The sequence below is a fragment of the Dinoponera quadriceps genome, unplaced genomic scaffold, assembly GCF_001313825.1.
Source record: "Dinoponera quadriceps isolate SergipeBrazil2010 unplaced genomic scaffold, ASM131382v1 scaffold365, whole genome shotgun sequence".
NCBI classification, from domain to species: Eukaryota; Metazoa; Arthropoda; class Insecta; order Hymenoptera; family Formicidae; genus Dinoponera; species Dinoponera quadriceps.
In genome coordinates this window covers 396234-415245 of record NW_014554573.1, presented here as the reverse complement: position 1 = coordinate 415245, position 19012 = coordinate 396234, and the positions used below count along the sequence as shown (strand labels likewise).

General features: G+C 43.1%; 1 protein-coding gene across 4 annotated transcripts in view; it reads right to left on the bottom strand.

Moving 5' to 3' along the window:
- LOC106752111 (synaptotagmin-7) overlaps positions 1–19012 on the bottom strand; it is a 157987-nt gene that overhangs the window by 98729 nt on the left and 40246 nt on the right. For 3 of the 4 annotated variants that reach the window (XM_014633535.1, XM_014633537.1, XM_014633536.1), the window contains exons 1-2: positions 9893–10000; positions 6993–7237 (exon numbers count right to left, since the gene is read on the bottom strand). In XM_014633535.1, the coding sequence (XP_014489021.1) occupies positions 6993–7237; positions 9893–9994 (347 nt within the window). In that variant the 5' untranslated portion in view covers positions 9995–10000. Of the gene's footprint in view, positions 1–6992; positions 7238–9892; positions 10001–19012 lie in introns of those variants that run through there. The other variant, XM_014633539.1, reaches the window with a different exon arrangement.

Below are 19012 nucleotides of genomic sequence, written 5' to 3'. Positions count from 1 at the left end.
GGACGTTAATCGACGTTAATTGCTTTGTTACCTCTTATATTAGAGCGTTCTGGTCCGATCCCGCTGAGCTCAAGACGGTGTAAACGTGCCGATTAAAACGCGCTTAAATTAACCTCCCGCTGTGCCAATTTGTTCGGCTCGTTCCGAAACAATTTATCGCCGCTGGTCTTCGATTAATATCGAAGGAACGTAATAGAGAGCTTTTGCAGCTTTTTTTTCCGGAGACGTTAATGTTCGGGATGATTAATGTTTGAGTAGCCATCTATCTTCAATTCTTCTCTTTTCTCTCTCTCTCTCTCTCTCTCTCTCTCTCTCTCTCTCTCTTTCTCTCTCTTTCTCTCTCTCTCGCCTACCAATCTATTTTCCACAGGCAAATTGGACGGAACAACGTCGTTCTGTTTTCCAAAAGATATATCCCGCCCATAGAAACGCGCGCGTTACGTCTCTAAATATAAATCAATCCGTTTTAAATGCATCGGTTTTACCTTTATTTATCTGTGTTAAACGAAGGGGGTCGAGTTGCGCGAGTTTACCGTTTAATTTATCGACAACGCCCTGTATATACTCGGTGACCCGTTCCTCATTACAGAACGGGAGTGATGAAACAATGATGCATTATAAGGAGGGAAGAAAATAATAGGCGGCTTTTTATTATACCCTCCCGACAATAATAATGCTCTTTTCTTCTCGTCTTGCCTTTTATTTCATGTGAGTCGAAGAGAGAACCGGATTGTTTTCGCTTTCGCGCTACACAAGGTGTCCCAAAACCGTCGTGTACCATCGATATCAGGCTGTACGGATACGCGCTTCACGCGTGCGAAAATCAATAAACGTATGACAGATCGGTGCGTATGATGTGCAAACGTAGTTACAGATCCCAACGAGCGAAATCCACGTGATATTATTACTGGTAAGCTCGAATCGCTCGTCACCGAAAATCTAAGATAACTTCGACATCTTCGAGATTTCCGATTTCAATGTAAGTCCGAAATATGTTTACATGAAAGTATCCTTACAATGTTTTCAGGACATCCCGTATACATCGCGATACGCGTCACTTCGGCGAGGATACTTTTTTTTTTAAAGATAGTTGGCTCATAAATAGGAATTGAGGTCGTATTAATGATTAAAACGTCTAACTCCATTAAGGAAATTACATTCGCGTAAGAAGCTCGCGGGTCAATTTTATATCCGTATGAGCCCCCGAGTTCCCGCCCTCTTGGTGTAATCCAAAGCTATCGATACCTATTAAATTCGAATCACGTAATTGCCCGACCTCCAGAAAATGCGATTCACTGGCGCGGCATTGCGCCTTTATGCATGCCGCGAAATTCGCGAGGCATGCGATACACTAATTAAACGCGCGGCTTGAAATAACGTCGCCCGCAAAGATCGCAAAGAGCTTATCGCGGGCCAAAAACGTCATGCATGTCTCACAGGCGTTTTGTACACACGTTTCGGAAACCCCTCGACGTTTTAATGTATCTCGCGTGGTCAGAATTTGTCTTTCGTGTCGACTGCATATTTGAATAGACGCGTGCGGTTCGCGTGTCCGCGAGAGCGGTCAAGATAATTCTCTCTAAGGCAGCTTAGCTTTCTCAAGAGGCAAAACTCAGAAGTGGAGAACGGCAAATGCGAGATGGTCGCACGAAAAGAAAGAATCAGCTCTTACAGCTAAAAACTAAAGCTCTCATACACTGAGAGAAATTAGAATTATTTTTAGTGCCAACCATAATCTTCTTATAGTTTTAACTGCAAAAATAATAGTAACAACATGCATGTAAGATTATTAACATTCATTAGAAAATTTATTTTCCTGGCTATAATTTTTTCACTAAGATAATTATAGTTACAAATATCAAATATTTTTTTCTCAGTGTAGTTAAAAACTAGCTGGCACAGGTAAAGATTAGCTGTTTATATAATACAACCGAAATTCAATTAATCAAGCTAATTTTTTATCCCTGTACGTAGTTTTTAGTTCCCACAGTTAAAAATTAGGTAACTAAATTTCTGATAACTAAATTTCAGTTGTATCATATAGATAGCTAATTCCTTTTTTCTGTGCGCAGACAAAGAAAAAGTACGGGCGATATTAGCGGGTAAAATCATCTGTACTTGAAATCGCGCAACTCATGGTTTTGCCCCGCCTGCAAATTATCCACGAATTCGTCGATTAATATCGGGGTTACCGAGATTGCGCAATCGCCGAGAATCTTCGCCGCGAAGTTCGATTCTATCGACGTAAACGTCAATGTGAGCGGACTTATAACTCTCCCCTTTTCCAAGGACGCCGTTATGGACTGAAGGTGACAACTCGAGCCACAAGCGACAACGTGGAGTGTCTTAGTGGTCGTCTCGCGAACAGCTCACGAAACTATCAGCGGAACGAGTTACAAGCCTATTTTCAAACAGCGGCGAATCGATAGATTTCGAGCACCGACCAACAACCACCTAGCCAGCTACCTACTGAAGGTGACCGAGCGTGACCTCGCGTGTACGCGCACGACACGTCTCCCACACTCGTACTGTACATGGGCTTTGTAGGGAACTTAACGAAAAAAATAAAAAGGAGGAAGGAAAAAAATGTGACAAACAAATTCGTCGATGGCGAGCTTTGCAGCCAGTACCAGCAGGAGGAACTTGTTTTCCGTTCGACGCCACCGAATGCGAAACTCTTTCGCGGAAAAAGTTTCGCACGAATGCACTCACCGTTTTCATTTTCGCGAACAACGGACATCCGTGCGTTCCCTGACGTCGCAAACTCACGGCTAATAGATTACGCTTGCGCGAATTAATTCTTACGAGGAATTCCTTCGAAACTCGCGCTTCCTTCCGTCCGTCCATATGGCCGTGTCTCCGCGGAAAATTTCGCGATAACGAAAGTTTCCATTCGACCCACGTGCGCGCGAGCGGAAGCGAGATCCGCGAGTGAGTCCGCCGGAACTCGGCGTGTCAATTTAGGCGAAACGATAATTCAGCGGCGCGTGACGCCCGCGTAAGTTTCGGTCCCCGGAGTCCGGATCTAACGACCATAACAGCGGAACTCCGTCTAAACACCGGCTCACTGTACTATTCGCACCATGCCGAATAAATCACTGTGTACCCTTGATTTCCCAGCAGCCCGGAGGCGTCTTGCGCGATGCACCGACCTAGCTATATTTTTCGCTGATGAATATGGAAAGTCGAAAGAACGCCAGAAAACATCAGCGCACGTTCATTACTTCATACGTGCTGCCCGATTTACAAATCAGTTATCGATTTGATATCGATAATTGGTTTTTCGGGCTTGGATTGGATTTGATAATTACTAGTTTTTCATTGAAGCGAGAAAGGGTCGCCGTTACAATGGCGACAGATCCGCATGATAAATTAGAATATGTACAAATGATTTTCGGCTAACTTAAGCCCGAGTTACCCTTTTCTCCCTCTCTCTCTTTCTCTTCATTCATTTGACTCGCGTTTTGTTCCGTAGCGCTGAAAAGCACGCGAATATAACTTCACGACGCATTTCTAAACGCGCGCACTCCCGGGGCCGCAATCCCCGACAGCCATTGAAAATTGTATATTGCCATCTCTATTGTTTTTGCTCACTATCGCGGAATATTCCACAGTCACGTGCTTCCTATCTGCGTGCAAATTTCTCGATAATTGAATCGCCGATGTGATTAGAGCGTGTCACTGTCTTTTTCTCGAACTCCCGGTTGTGGATATTGTTCATAAAGCGGATACTCTGATCAACAAGAATCTATAATTGGGAATATACCGTTTTCGTAAAAATATGAACAGCCCGGGTACGTTTATGGCACAACGCGGAAGAATGTCACGAGGGAGAAACCGGGTTTTCGATTCCGTTGTCCTCTGCATTTCCGTTCGTGAAATGAGGTAAAAATTTCAAACGTTTCTTATTTTTAACGGTCGTCGCTGGTAACGTATTTTGCAACTGAATAAAATCTTGTTTTGTTTTTATATCGAATGGAAGGATGTGTTCCATTGAGTTATTTATGTGCATCAGCAGAAGTTACGTCGACAGTACATCGAGCGTCATCATTTCGTTACGAAAAACAGCTAATTTTTAAAATGTCTCGATGTAAAGAATTTAACGATCCATTTTAAAATCTCTCGTACGTTTCCACGGATATCCGTTAAATAGTTCGTATGTTTGCAAATCAGAAAATTGAATGGTTTATTGTTCCACGGCAGATATGGCAGAATGGTAGAATTCTATTTGCTTGTCAATCATTTCCCGTTCGACAACGTCATGCACATCTTATGGAGAAAAACACAAACAAAAATGCGTGGGAACGACTAAGAGAAAGCGCGCTTTAAATCGTTTGTTTAATGATTTTTCCACGTGTTCCGCGTGAGCGCGTTGAAACAACCCCACAGCACTGTTTACTGAAGGACAGGAATCGCAGGAAGTTATCAGAAATACGCGGAAAGATGAATTCGAGACCCGACTGCTTTCACGCGACATGAATTGGTTAATTGAGAGAGCGGAATTAATATGGCCGACGTTAACGCGCATATATCTTAGCGGCTCCGGAAATTAATTTTTTTAGAAATCAATATAACAAAACAAGACACGAAAAAATGCAGTTGTTAAACGCTTATATTTAATACAATATACATAAAAAAGTGGAACGTTTCAACCGTAGAAATCAGTTATCTTCAGTCATAACAAATTTTGACAATTTTCCATTTTGTAACCATATTTCTAACGAAAATTTATTATGGCTGGAAATGACCATGTTCTACGAAACGTTCTATTTTTATGTACATTGTATTAAATAAAAGCATTCAACTATTGCTACATTTTTTAGTTCTTTATGTTATCTTGTTATAATGAATTTTATCTCAGAGCCGTTTCGTATATCACATGAATTTGTATCTTTTCAAATTTTAACAGTATATTAATTAAAAGACCAAACACGCACATATAAAATTAGAAAAATATCGATCACACCGAAGCTGAGATAATTTAAGTTAAAGTTAGTACTATTTAAATATATCACAGAAATGAAAACGATTTCCGATATCACGTTTTCAATTTTAGCAAACTACTTTTACAGTTTCAATGAAAAACGAAAAGACGATAAAAGAGACCCGTAGAAATATTATAAAAAAACGACAAAATCGTTGATCATTTAGTTTTCCAGAAATTGATATAAAAGCACAATTTCTGATAACAGTTGTCGAAATATATAACAATTAACCCTTGTAACGATTTGACAACATTGTACGCGCTCTATTTCTCTTTGCCTCTGCCTCTCTTGGTTAGATATATTTTTAAATATAGAATGATTAAATAATTTTAAAAATCTATAATCAAGATAAAAATGCGAAAAATCCAACGGGGAAAGGCACGTGCGTTTTACATAACCGTGCACTTCAAGATGTAGCACGATTTTAAAAGTGCGTGTTCATTGAAAGCTCCGATCGCGATCGGAAGTATTGATCGCGGCTTGCAAAGTGACACCATATAAAAAATACCTTAAGCCGAATAATCGGAGGAGATCATATCGCACGTAATATAAGCGCAATGCACACACTGCCCGATACACATAACACACGCAACGTACATAACTCGATGACTCTCGGGAGCTAATGACGGTAACAAACGGTCCTCACCGGAACAGACTCGAGTATCGTTCGGCGATACAATGACGTCCGTCAATAAACGTTTCACCTCACAATAGGGCGCGTTTGCAGGTTCCTGTTGTGCGAATTCGAGAAGCTCTCGGCAAGATCCTCTCTTTCGTCGATAACCGAGAATTTTGCCGACGAAACTGGATTTACCGACGACCGTCGGCAACCCACCGCCGGTACTTCACGCATCTGACTACATTCGCATCGTTGCTACTTCGAGAAGCACCCCCAGTGAGTGAAGTTCGCGGCGCTCGGGGGCGACATTGCAAACCCTCAGGCACGTAAGAAGCGGTCTGATGATAAATCGTATACCTGATCGCGCGAAGGAGAACGGTGGCGCTACTTTTGCTCAAAATTCGGGGCTCCGTTAATTCCACTGATTAGAACGTTACCGTGGAGTCATTACGGCGTTATTGCTCACCAAAGACGCGAAGCCGCAAGAATAATGGGGCGACAGTGGTGTTCGTAATTCCGAGCGATGTTCTCTTACTCGGCTCGGAGAGCCATGACTTCGAATTAATGATACTTTCGGATAAATTACGAGCACACACCGATCCCGGGAAAACGACAAACGGGGACGTGTGTACATCGTGCGAAACGTGTAACAATTGACTTTCACACTCCATCGGAGTCTCCGAACCAACGTAACTCGAACGTATTGTGCGTGTTTGCTTTCACGCTAACTTCAAAATCACCGTGCAGTCGGCGTCATGCATGCTGCACCATTGCCTAGATTGAAACTTTTCGCTATCGCACGATTTATATATATAGCCTTCCACAAGTACGTCTAGGGAATGGTACGCATAAGGTCGGAAGTACAATTAGAGCCATTATGAAGGCTCAGATATAATGAAAGGAATAAGGAATTAAAAATATAAGCTCAAAATCGTGTAACTTTTCATACAGGGAATGGTGGTAGAAAAAATGCTAGATTCAAGCAAATAATTATAATTATTCCAATACTCCTTAGTCAATTTTTACTTGGATTATTTTACTCAATCGAAATAGAATTTAAATAATCCAAGTAAAAATTCGCGAAGGAATACTGGAGTAATTATTTATTTGAATCTGGTATTTTTTCTGTGTACAGTACAAATAACGTTGACTGTATCGTATTAACCGTAGCGATTTACACGAACAAATAAACAGAAAAAGAGAAATACGCGTGTTTGCTGACGTATTGTGTCGCGGGAACAGAAACACCCGTCCTTTTTCGACCGCAAATGAACTCCCCCGGGAAAAGCGGCCGGTATCACGGACGGCCAGATCGTAAAAGCAACGATCGCACGGCGCGGCTGTTTCAGTAGGCGTTCGAGAAAATGAAAAATAAATAAAACACTCACCCAAGAGCTTTCGTGCTGATCAAGGGCGTCTTCAGGTTCAAGAAGCCATTCTTCTTAGTGGGTTGCTGCTGTTGGCTCGAGCCGTCGCCGTTGTCGTTCTGATCCTCGAGATCGTCGTCCCGCTGCTTGGACTTCCTGGTGCGAAGATAGAGCCACATTGCAAATGCGAGACCTACTAGAATTGCGAGAGCTCCGACTGTTCCGAAAACTGCTGTCAGTATGACGTCACGACGTTCCATGCCCACCTGGAATGCAAAGGGAAGCGACGGCGGCTGAAGTGAAGGGGCATTTAGGCTCTTGCGTCCGTATCAACTATCCTCCACCCCCCACGACGTAAGGAAAAATGTTCGTGATGAATGGAAGCGCGATTAGATCGGATCTCGTGACTCGCCTTCAGCGCGATCGCGCACCATCGTCTTTAAGGTCGTATACGCAATTCCATAAATACTAAACGTAAAAAACGATTCGTGCGCGACATAAAAAATGAAGGACTTCGACACAACCCCCCGTGGAAAGTAACGCGCGATATTGTGTACATGTGGCCGACAGACAAAGCCCTATATCGAGACGTGGGATTTCTTCGAGAGATCCCGTCAAGTTAGCTCTCTCTCTTTCAACGACGAGAATGTAATTTTTTCCCCTCGGTTGGGAAACTCGTGACGATCGAGTCACGTCCGAAAAATTCATTTGCAGACTTCGCACGTAGGTCGACCGGGTAGGTAGGTATCGCGAGGTTGCTGCAGCCAAGGCAAGAGCGCCCGGTCAATACGGCGTATATACCTTAACCGTGTCTATACGCGCCCAGTCTGGAAGACGTCGTGCTTAGCTAGACATTACGCCCGCGAGATAAACCATCCTGTCATTCCATGCACGAATGAAATTCAGCGATTTCGGCTATCTACACGTGCACGCGAGCTATCCCGACGAGCTAAATCTCGGCCGAGATGCGGATAAGCCGCGTGTGAAATAAAAAGAACGTGACGATTGAAAGATTCGACTCGGCTCGAGCGCGCACATGGAAAGAAGTTAGTATCAATTTGCGATTTATATTCTCATATGTACAAATTTTGTAAACATATTTTTTGCTTTGCGTGCTTGCAAAAATAATTCTAAGCGAAAATAAATCACGTTTATACAGCGAAAATGTATCTCCGATAACGAACGTTTTAATTTCACATTCGAGGAAACAAGAAGAAACGTAATCACGATCTCATTGCATCTCATAACATCGGAACGCATCTGGTTCGCGTCAGCGTTACCTTGTAAATTAATTTTGCCCCGCCGTTCGAGCACAACGTACGGATACATGAAAAATACACAACGGTGCGTCCCGGAAGAAAATGTCAAGAGATATTTATATAACGTGCACCCTCGACATACGCGTTATTTCCAATGCCGCGCGGGCTAAACGGCGACTCGAATCGAGCGACCCCCATATTTCAGCTTAGCGAGAGCAACGCATCGTGACCTTCCTTGCTACACGCATCCCTCTCGAAAAGCGCGCCTTTCAGATGTTTTCACCGAGCGTTCTCTTTCGATTTTCCGCGCGATATAAATCCTCGCGCGTCAATCAAACTTTACCCGCTGCGGGGATAACAAAAGAAAGGACGTGTTAATAAAGTCTGATTAACGTCCCTGAAGCGCCGTTCATTAGCATACTTTCACGATTACGCGCAATGACAATTAAGGTCGCGGCAAGGTAAACCGACTCTTTGCGAGAGACTCTAACAAATGTTAAGAACGTCGAGGAGAGAGAAGATCCGCAATAATAATGCAATACAGTCCGGGCTCATTAACGTTACGGTTCCGCTTGGGCGTGCTTCGAGAGCGTAAACGCGACGAGGCGCGGCCTGCGAATAAAAAAAGCGCGCCTCTCGGCGCAAAAGACAGCATTTAAATCGCGTTACATCGCGCGATCCGTTGAAACATGATTATCGGTTGATAAAGCGATCAGTTGCGGACATTGGAAACATAGCACAATCACCGGCTAATCAGTGAGCGGTTTTCGAGTCATTTTAAACGTATCCGCAATCAGCTCTTTCATCCGCTGAATGCCGTAAAGTAACTGCCGTCGCGGCAATAATGCAAGTCAATACTACGTCATACGTAGCGAAACACATTGTCACGTTTGATTATACTTGCACGCTACATATCCACGTGTATAGTAAGTACACACAGTTCTGTGCATAAAATTATACATTTATATGTGTGATTTGATTTTCCGTGAAAATTACACACTCTTTATCTCACGAGAAAATTAATTTACCCATTTAAACGTGTCACATTTAACACATTTCACAGATGTATAATACAATACATACTGTAATTAAAAACGCCGAATTTTCCAAATGATAATAATTACACGATGTTTCATTCATAATAATAACACACGTGTTTTTATCCGTATAATTCAATACGTTTATGGTTAATTAATGGCACATATATTTTTTTGTTAGAAAAAACGAAAAAGTATAATAAAATATTAAACCCTTACACGTAAATTACACGTTTTAAACGTGTAGTTTAATATGTAATCGTGCAAAATGTACACATTCAACCATCCGCGTAAAATAACACAGACGAAACGTGTAGCAAAATAGCACGCGCGCAAAAATGCGTAAAAAGTGACTACATGATTCGATGACGCACATAAGTATGTAAAAACATACTTCGATTTACAACACATGCATTATATAGCACTTCGGATTCGCGCAGCTTTGCACGATTTCTCGTCGTAATTAACGGGAAGCATCTGTGATGCAACGGTATAATTAACATTACGCGAAGTCCCCATTATGCTAAGAGAATCCCTGAGATTAACGTCGCGCCGTGTGCGTAATGAACCGTGTCGTCGTGGCGCGTAATCGGATAAACTTTCTTCGGAAATATCTGTTACTTACGAGTTTGTGAGCATGGACAGCTGGATCGACTGCTCTAGGCGGGCCATTGGAGTTTGGATCCAAGTCCGAGAGATATTGGCCCGCGAGTCCCGCGTACACCATGTTTTCTCTCCCGATATCTCGCGCGGTATAACGAACGCGTTTTTGCTAAATCGAAAGTCCACCGTTTACGTCCTATGTCAACAATTCTGCCGCAGGTTTGCGCGACCTTCGTCAAAAAGCGTCCCCCTAAAGCCCTGTCATTACAGTTAATTTATGCGCTATAAGAGTCATTGGTCCTCCCTCCCTACAAGCGTGCCGGAGGTATCGAGCGACTGCGTGGGATCTCCGCCCTTCAGGGCGAACGTCCATAAATAATCTCGAAATTCCAGCGCGTAGGAAAACAGCGCGTAAAACAAGGGCGCACGTATTGGCGCCCGCAGGATTACATCTTTCTCTCGCGACACGGCGAATTTTTCACGGCGATTTTTCCAAACGAGTTTTTCCACTCCCACCGTCGCCGTCTGGAAGCCGTCCGGGATGAATTAAAGCGATCCCTCGATACCGTCGTATCCTTCATCTTCGGAATTATCGATAACGTAACGACGTGAAACGCGTGAGGCTGTAGCGACGTTACTCTGCGGGTGCGTGAACGCGTCGAAGCGCGTCGAGAAGAATTATTTACCGGCATTTACTTTCGAAACTTATCGAAGGTTGGACGATAACTCCTCCCTCCGGTATTACTGTGTAGAATATCGCTAACGTCACAACGCAGGTAGATACTGTGATGTCGCGGGACCGCCTTCGGTTGTGTTGGGGGGAGAGTAACGCAGTTACTCTGACGCGGGAGACCGACGAAACTTTCACAGCCATCTGTTACTGCGACGATAAAACGCGATAACTCTCGGGGAAACGCATAATTCAAAACTTTTATACATGCGACTGCAGGTCGATACTTCGTTATCTTGGGCGAACGAACACAAAAGAGGAAAAAAGAAGAACACAGGCAGGAAAATCGGAGAAATATAAACGGGAAAAGCTTATTAATTAAGTCCGTTAGAACGCTAAGAAAGACCCGAGAGATTGGCCCAAAGTTAAATGAGGTTGTTAAGACGTTAAGATCATTTCTCGCGATAACTGATTACGCCGTTAATGAACGTTGAGATTTATTTAGTACGAAGTATTTGCTTTACAAAAATACGTCGTAAATTCGTATAAACGTCTCATTCGCCGTATATGCAGCCACTTATATTTCTTACGTGAATTTTCACCGTCAGCTTTTTGTCTTTTGTTTTTTTTTCAAGAAATTTTTCATTGCGCTTCTCATCGTATTTTTCCTTAAGAGATCGCTCTTCATAGTAAATTGACAGATAAAGGCCTGGTCCATTAAGATCTATTCCTTTCATTTCACATCGAGCACAAAGCATTAGCAATCAGCAATAAAAATCACACGACAGCGTTGTTATTTTTTTTTCAGCACGATTGATCGAAAAGCCAAGAATTCATAACGCGGATTCTTGGAAACGCTTACACGAAGACCGTAGTTTCGCGATCAGGAAACGATTCGTCGCGTTTAATAGGCCGTCGGGATGTGGCATAATAATCACCGGAACGAAAATATATTGTCGGTAGAAATAGGAAAGGGCTGCAGAACGCGAGGGAAATGTTCTTTTCGTAAATCATTTCCACAACGCAGTCCCTGGCATCCTGCCACGAATAAAGGGGGTGACTTAAGATTGAACCCCCCAATTAAAGTTCCATCGTGGAGATTACGGGTGTTGGATTATCCCGCGATCCGACGATCGCTCGTAGATTGTGACACTTAAAAGTGGTGTTCACCGTTACTCGCGTAAAAAGAGAGAGAGTTACGATCGGTCATTACGATAAAATCGAAAATAAAAACAAGGGACTCCAAAGAAAACAGGCACGTGCAACGAATGTTTTGCGAGAGTACTGCCAACACAACAGGTGTTGCCGTTAAGCCTCCGATACCTTTCTCCCCCTTCTTTACGGTCTCATTTTCGTGAGAGAGAGAGAGAGAGAAAGCGCGCGCAGAAATATGCTTCGCAATCATTTGCTCAAGCGCTCCCGGCAAACGTTTCGCTAAATTTCCCTTCAGCCGGCCTCTCCATCGCGGTTCCTGGCGTTCCGCCAAGAACGGGCCTAGCGAGTCAAATTAAAGCCCGCTGCCGATAGGGGCGCCCGTCCCAAGCTCGAAACATCTGCTCCTGTGGAAAAATCGTCCGCGATTTCGAGGCGGCCGCGCGTGCCATTTAACGACATAATTAGCTTGCTTCGCCGGGGAAGCTTCCCTCCTTGAGCGCATTGCACCGTGGCATCAGGATACACCAATCCTTATCACGCCGGCTAACAACCCTGCGCGAATGTAAATACACCCTGCAAATTCCCTGTTCCTCTTGCGCTTCGCGTGTGTACACGTGCGCTGCAAGGCTTGCGTAAATACCCACACAGGTCCACACATGCACCCCCACAAGCACGCACGCACGCACACACACGCATGCCCACACGCTACTGACGACGAGAACGGCGACCCGTATCTCGCTACGATGAGGACACGAGTACGCCGAGCATAGAGCGCGCAGATGTCAGCACTCCTTGCGCGACAGCTGACCTCTCCCATGGGGGTAGTGAAAAAACGTCACGGTGGATATGTCGTAGTAGCTGCCGCCTTAAAGAGACAACAAACGCGCGAAAAGCTTCTCTCCTCTCCGTCGTCGCTGTCGCCACCTCTTCCGCAGTCGCTCGATTATATCGTACGATATCTATCTTCCTCCCCTCTCCCGCTCTCGCCCAATTTCCCTCCCTCCCGTCCCACTTTCCTCCGTGTCCTACGTTTGTCGTGGACTCCGCTCGCCGAATGCCATCGGTGAATCGCGGGCAACTCCGAGTTCGGCGTTCTCCGGAAACGCTCGTGCGCCCTCGGAGGCCACTATCAGACGTTGTTGCCCCGTGCATTACCCCGTGACCCACGTAACTCCCCGCACCGCCGAAAAGCCAATTACGCAATTACCACCTTCGCGCACATCCCGCGTATGCTAACGAGGACCGTCAGAGCGCAACTGATCGCTAGAGCGAAATGGGTGAACCCGAGGCCGGATGGGATGCCAAAATGTTGCGAGGGTTGCATCGGACGTAACTGAATTAGTATCCCTGAGTATATGCGGTCGTATACTTCCTTCTCTTCGACTGACACGGAAATCTCGAATCGATTTATCTTCGGTGAGAACTTGCAGCTCGACGAGCCGTTGCCTTCGTGAAACCATTATAAATTCCGTTTCAGGTGTTCAAGTATACCATTAAGATATTTAAATGATTAACAACTCCGCTAAGATATTTTTTAAAATATATTTTGACGTTGCTCGAAAACTTTCGACCGCGTTTCGTCGTTCGTAGTTAAATGTTCACGGCCCACAATCGACGCCCACATCGCAACGTCACGAGAGCAACATGAAATACTAAACTACCGTCGGACATGTGAGAGATAGCGTGACGGAAAATCGTGACCGAAACTTCGATGTTACACCCCGTATTAGCGATACTCTCGTATACGGCTGGTATGCACACCATTTGTACGCGAAATCTGTCCAGAATAGGTAACCTATTAAAAGTTCGTTTTATTGTCTTTTTTTCCCCCTTACAAAACTCGCCCTAATCCGATTCAGATTTTAATTGGACGGGTGATTGCAGATTACACCGCTAGAATATAATTAAAGCGCTCGATATTAGTTTTTGCGCACAGCGCCCGTTGATCTTCGACGTTGTATCGTTTCGTTATTTTATTTACCATTTTATTTTACAATCGACAATACAGGAGGGCCCCTTTTTTATTAAATTCTTAATCCGCGCAGCTTGATGATTTCGATAAACGCCCTACGTTAGCCCGTAATAAATCCCATCCGCGAATTAATCGCGCCGGTTATTAAAATAAATTAATGCCGCGTAAAATAATCCACTCGCGTGTATCTTGCGTAAAAGGTCATGCGTAACCAGAGCTATTACTATGTTAGTAATTTCGACCGATTAAAACGTCGACGAGCTACCGCACTCTCGTCCTGCCCCATGAATGCGATAATAAACATTAATAACGTTAATTCGTTTCACTTTGAATCGCGCACTTGATATCGCGAAATTGATCTCGATACTCGATTGTACGTACACTTCCATAATATCATCATGGGAGAAGTCACACGCATCACGAACGCGATAAAACCGATAACTTTTCATGGCGAATCGATAATCTGACTCGATTAAATTTCACTGCGTGCTCAATTTCAATCGCCGAGTGAGCAGCCGGCGTGCGAGTTAACGCGCGGCAAAAATGAGCGTACCTGAGACTCGCCGCGAGAAAAGCGAAACGGCGGACAATTTAGCGGCGGGATTAAATTCGCAACGATGACCGGACAAAATTTCTCGGAGCAGAGAGGTCGCTGTAATGCAGATGAAAATTACGAATCGTAATTTGCAATGGGCGGGGAAAAAAGCGGTTATCGCACGTGCTATTCGGCCGAATTGAACTTTCACACCGCGCGATATCGATGTTGCGATACGCGGGCGATCGGTCAAATTTGAACTTGTCTACGCGTGACACGCATTCAATGACAGATGATGCCCCCTGATTTCACTGAACAATGGTGTAAATGTTCGAATGCTGTTGGCTGTAACTGAACGGCCCATCAATAACCCAATGCGCGACAGTGATTTCACGCATAGATTGGATAAACAAGAAATATTTCGCACCCATTCGGTTATAATTCAGAAATAAATCCTTCCGCGAGTCTACAGTAAACTTCTCGGCGAGAATGCTGAGCGAGGAGATATTCGGTAAATTATTATTATAAAAAAGCGATTTGAAAACTACTTCTGGGAAGGTAACGCGAGCACGAGGAGGTTAGGAGTGAATAAATTTTGCCTCAAATTCTACACTGCTACTTTGAGAAGTAAAAAGAAATCCCGGTTATTAGCTTGATGGGAAAGATAATTCGACAGTAGATCGGGAGTTCGCGCCTGGAACTTGGAAAAATAGTTTTCCGTCTTATGCACGACGACTCAAGCTAGAAGAAAGATGGAAAGAGAAAGAGAGAAACGAAGAAATAAAGAAGGGGAGACAATTGATTTCCAATGAGGAACTCGATCTCCTGCAATCTCCATCGCATTAATTAAAAGTTGTTTAAAATACGAGTTTTGTTCCTGATATAAAAAAAATACGCAACACTTGAAATTATTGCTGCGATCGTTTCAGCGTTATGCACGAAATCTTTCTTCTCTTTTTTTTCTCTTTCTCTTTTTCTCTCGTTTATCTTTTTCCGGTGAAAGAGATTAAATTGTCGTGTCACAAAATATTTCAGAATACCCATTCGAAATGATCGCTTTATTGCGATTTGGAATTCAATTCAACAAAAAAGTAGTGAAAAATGACGAAATCAGTTTTAACAGATCGATTCAATATACAGCCTATTATACATCATACATAATAAACAAATCATTCACCATTTCAATACCTCGCGACTACGATCCATAGGGACTTTATTACATTACACGTGACCTCAACAACAAAATATGTCAAAGTGCTTTTCCACGTTATTTTACGTTGAATATGACATTGTACGCTAGTTAGGAAATTTGTCGCATCTCTCATGTATTTTGTGTCAAAATTTTCTTGAAAAATCGAAGACTTCAATTCATACTTTGGAAAGAGAGACGCCACAAAACGTTTCTCCAGTTTTTTAAATTACAAAAGTCTTCAAATCTGTGGACATTACAAGTTCTAAACATTGCTTAAACCCGTAAATTACATTCACTTTAGTCTTTAAAATATTAGTTTCTCGGTGTTTTTAACATTACATGATGTATGTTATTTTTAAAATATTTCGAAATTCAAAAATCTTCATGACCGAAGAGGCCAAGGAAAATGGAGGTATCGATTTCGTTTCTCTTCCGGTATAGGTATAGGTATAGAATTATTTCTATGCAACGTAGGCACATACTGCCATCTTGCAAAGCGGAAAGGAAGCGTATCCTTTCAACTCATCTACGGCTACGGGAGTTTACCGACGATAATTCCGGAGTTTTTCTTTGCATTAACGTCGCGCGATTAGAGAACCGCATAATTCTCAATAATGGGACGCAATAATTGTGAAACCGTATGCGAAATTGATCACGATAACGTGAACCGAGAGATAACTCGCTTTACGCCGACGAAATTATCGACCTATGATGTATCCTCTCGCACCAGCGCAGTCGTGACTTTCCGGCGCATACAGATGGCAAGGAGTAAAAATTACAGTGGCATGGTTGCGCGGATTTTGTATGTCATCCGAGAAAATTAAGTCTATTTAATGCTACACGCTGCGGGCATTTACAATAAATTTTCTCCGAAACGGTGAATACGTCGTCTGCAGATTTATGCATTATACGTACGCGGTGCATTTTGTCACGTCGCAAATGCGACGAGAGAGGGAGGAGAAGTGACGTTTCGAAAATTGAGTGAGCGGCCACTTCGAATTTCAGATCTTCTGGGCTTCGCGAGTACGAATTTCCAATCTTCCTTGCATTCATTAATTTCTCAGGTTTCTGAGCCCGACGGGAACGACGGGACGGGAACCAGAACAAAATACACCGCGATGTCAATCCATCAGTCAAATATCGATATGCATTTAATTTCGGAAATAATTCGCGTAATAATAATACGTTCTATTTATTTCATCGCGAGACCATAAAAATAATAAACTCGTCAATTTGTAGTCTTTTATTTACCGATATCTTCACGGCAGATTCCGAGACTTTAATTTACGTGGCAACAACGCGGGAAATATGACGGTGTAAGAAATATTACGTCCTGGGTACCTCGGGAAGTACGGATTCCTATTTTTTATATATATATAATTGGGAGGCAGACGGACGTCGGGCAAGCGTCATCGTGAAAGGGATAAAATTACGATGGCTCGCCGTATGACGCGCCGTGGGTTTCCCAACGTATCTGTCATCTGATCCGCCTTCACGTAAGACGCATAGTTTTGTTACATCCTGGGTACCCCAGGAGCAATAAATTCCTTTTTTATGATTAGGAAATAGACGGATTTGAGTAAGCGCTATCATAAAAAGGATGTAATTATACGCTACCAAATGCGTCATGAGTTTCTCAACGCGTCCATGATCTTATCCGTTTCCTAATCTTCCATATCCGTTTCCAGTCTCCACGAAAACTCCTGTCATTGGCGCTCGTCATCCGTCACCCCCAAAATCTTCCCTATAAAACCCTTATTCTCTGGCCACTCCACAGCCACTCAGTGTCAGCCACTCAGAGTCAGTCAGTCAGTGTCAGTCAGTCAGTCAGTCATTTTTCTTCTTCTTCTTCTTCTGCTGAGTATCAACGAACCCATGTTCTATGTACTATACACTACAATCGATTCACCTAAATCGTAAGTCTCTATTTCATATTTAAACATGACTTTTAATCGTTTCAATCCAATCTCCAATCCCACTTCCCTCCTTAAAACACACATATACACTGCGTAATTATTATCTTCCTTGTATTATGTAATGATGTTTTCTCGCTATACCGATACGTTAAACATTCTTGTTACGTTAAATCCGATTGTATTAAATTAAATTACACAAATTACCTTTTTTTACTTTAATCTTCATCTTTTATTTGCATTATTCCAATAATGCTGATTTATAAAAGTTTGTTTAATGTTAATCCATATATCTCATTGTTTAACTTTAGCTAACCCTTTCATCTTTTAAATATTGTATCTTTTACAATGACTTTTCTCATCAATTTACCACTATTATTAATCCATTTGAGAACCAAATTATGTTATTAGTATAATTAATAAACTGTTTGATTCAAAATGCCCTAAATTTAACCAAGTTGTTAAAATTATTTATTCATTTATTTTCAATTACTTAAATCTGAATTCCTCTTTCAACATTCTCATTTGGTCCTATCCCAGGTAAAGAGATTAAGTTCTTTGACCTAAATAAAGGACCACCTAACGTACGTTCTGTGATCGGAGTAAATAGGCTTTTCCGAACCTTGATCTGATTTGCAGACCTACCAGTTTAGGACGCGCGAGTGCGCGAGTAAGCGATGTTTGTTGCGTACATCCTCTTCTAGGACGTAATAGAAAGAATCAACTCAGTAATCAATATTCACACAACTTCTTAAATTACAGTTGGCTGTACGAGAAATACACCTACTTTTTATGACGGACAATCAATTACGTTCTCTTCAGAGGAGGGAATAAGATGCACGAGCGTATTCGAATTAAAAGTTCGCTTGGAACTTCCAATCCGAATTTTCTGCTACTTGAGCGAAATTATTGCAGTTACCCCGCGCGCAGTTGCGATTGGCAACCGGTGGAATTTTCTTAATTGCCCGTAGAACTTACTTCCTTCTTAAAATAAATCGCTTTTCATAAATCGCACCGGGAAGAATTCGCGCTATTATTTTTCCCCGACGGGTCTGAAGTTGCAACGAAATGTCTGCCAGCCAGGTCTCGGAATCTTCTTCCAAGCCAACGAAACGAAAACATATTCGTCGCACGTTGAAAAATGCCGCCATAATGCGGTCTACTTCTTGAGTGTTCGTCTCGTTACAATCTTCCGTGCTTCCTTCGCCATTTACGTGTCATTAAATCGATCAATTCATGCGTCTCGCAAGAGACATATTCTCCATTTACATCGACCGTTTTCTAAAAAAGAAAATAATTCTCGGCACACACTCATCCTGGAAACGCGTCCCTTCGCTCGACGAAAATCCACGGGGCAAAACGAAAAACACCGTTTGGGCGGGAAGCACGGCGCTATTAAGATTATCTGTCACGCAGCCGACGGCGTTTACCCTCGTCTATTACGCGGACGGAGATTGACACGTCACTAAAAAGTCAGGAATCTCGTACTTCGCCGTTCCGCCGGGAACTGATGGATGGGCGTATCGCTTCTCTCGCCGGATGCAACGCGGAAAGATCTCGTCGTGCGCATTATCGGCAAGCTCGTTCCGCGCTGAATATTTATTACTTCCGAAGTTCGTTCGCGGGGCAGAGATAAACGTGTTCCTTCATCAATTCCAGAATGAAGTCCGTCAAACCAACTCGCCGTTAACTCGCCGGTAATAAT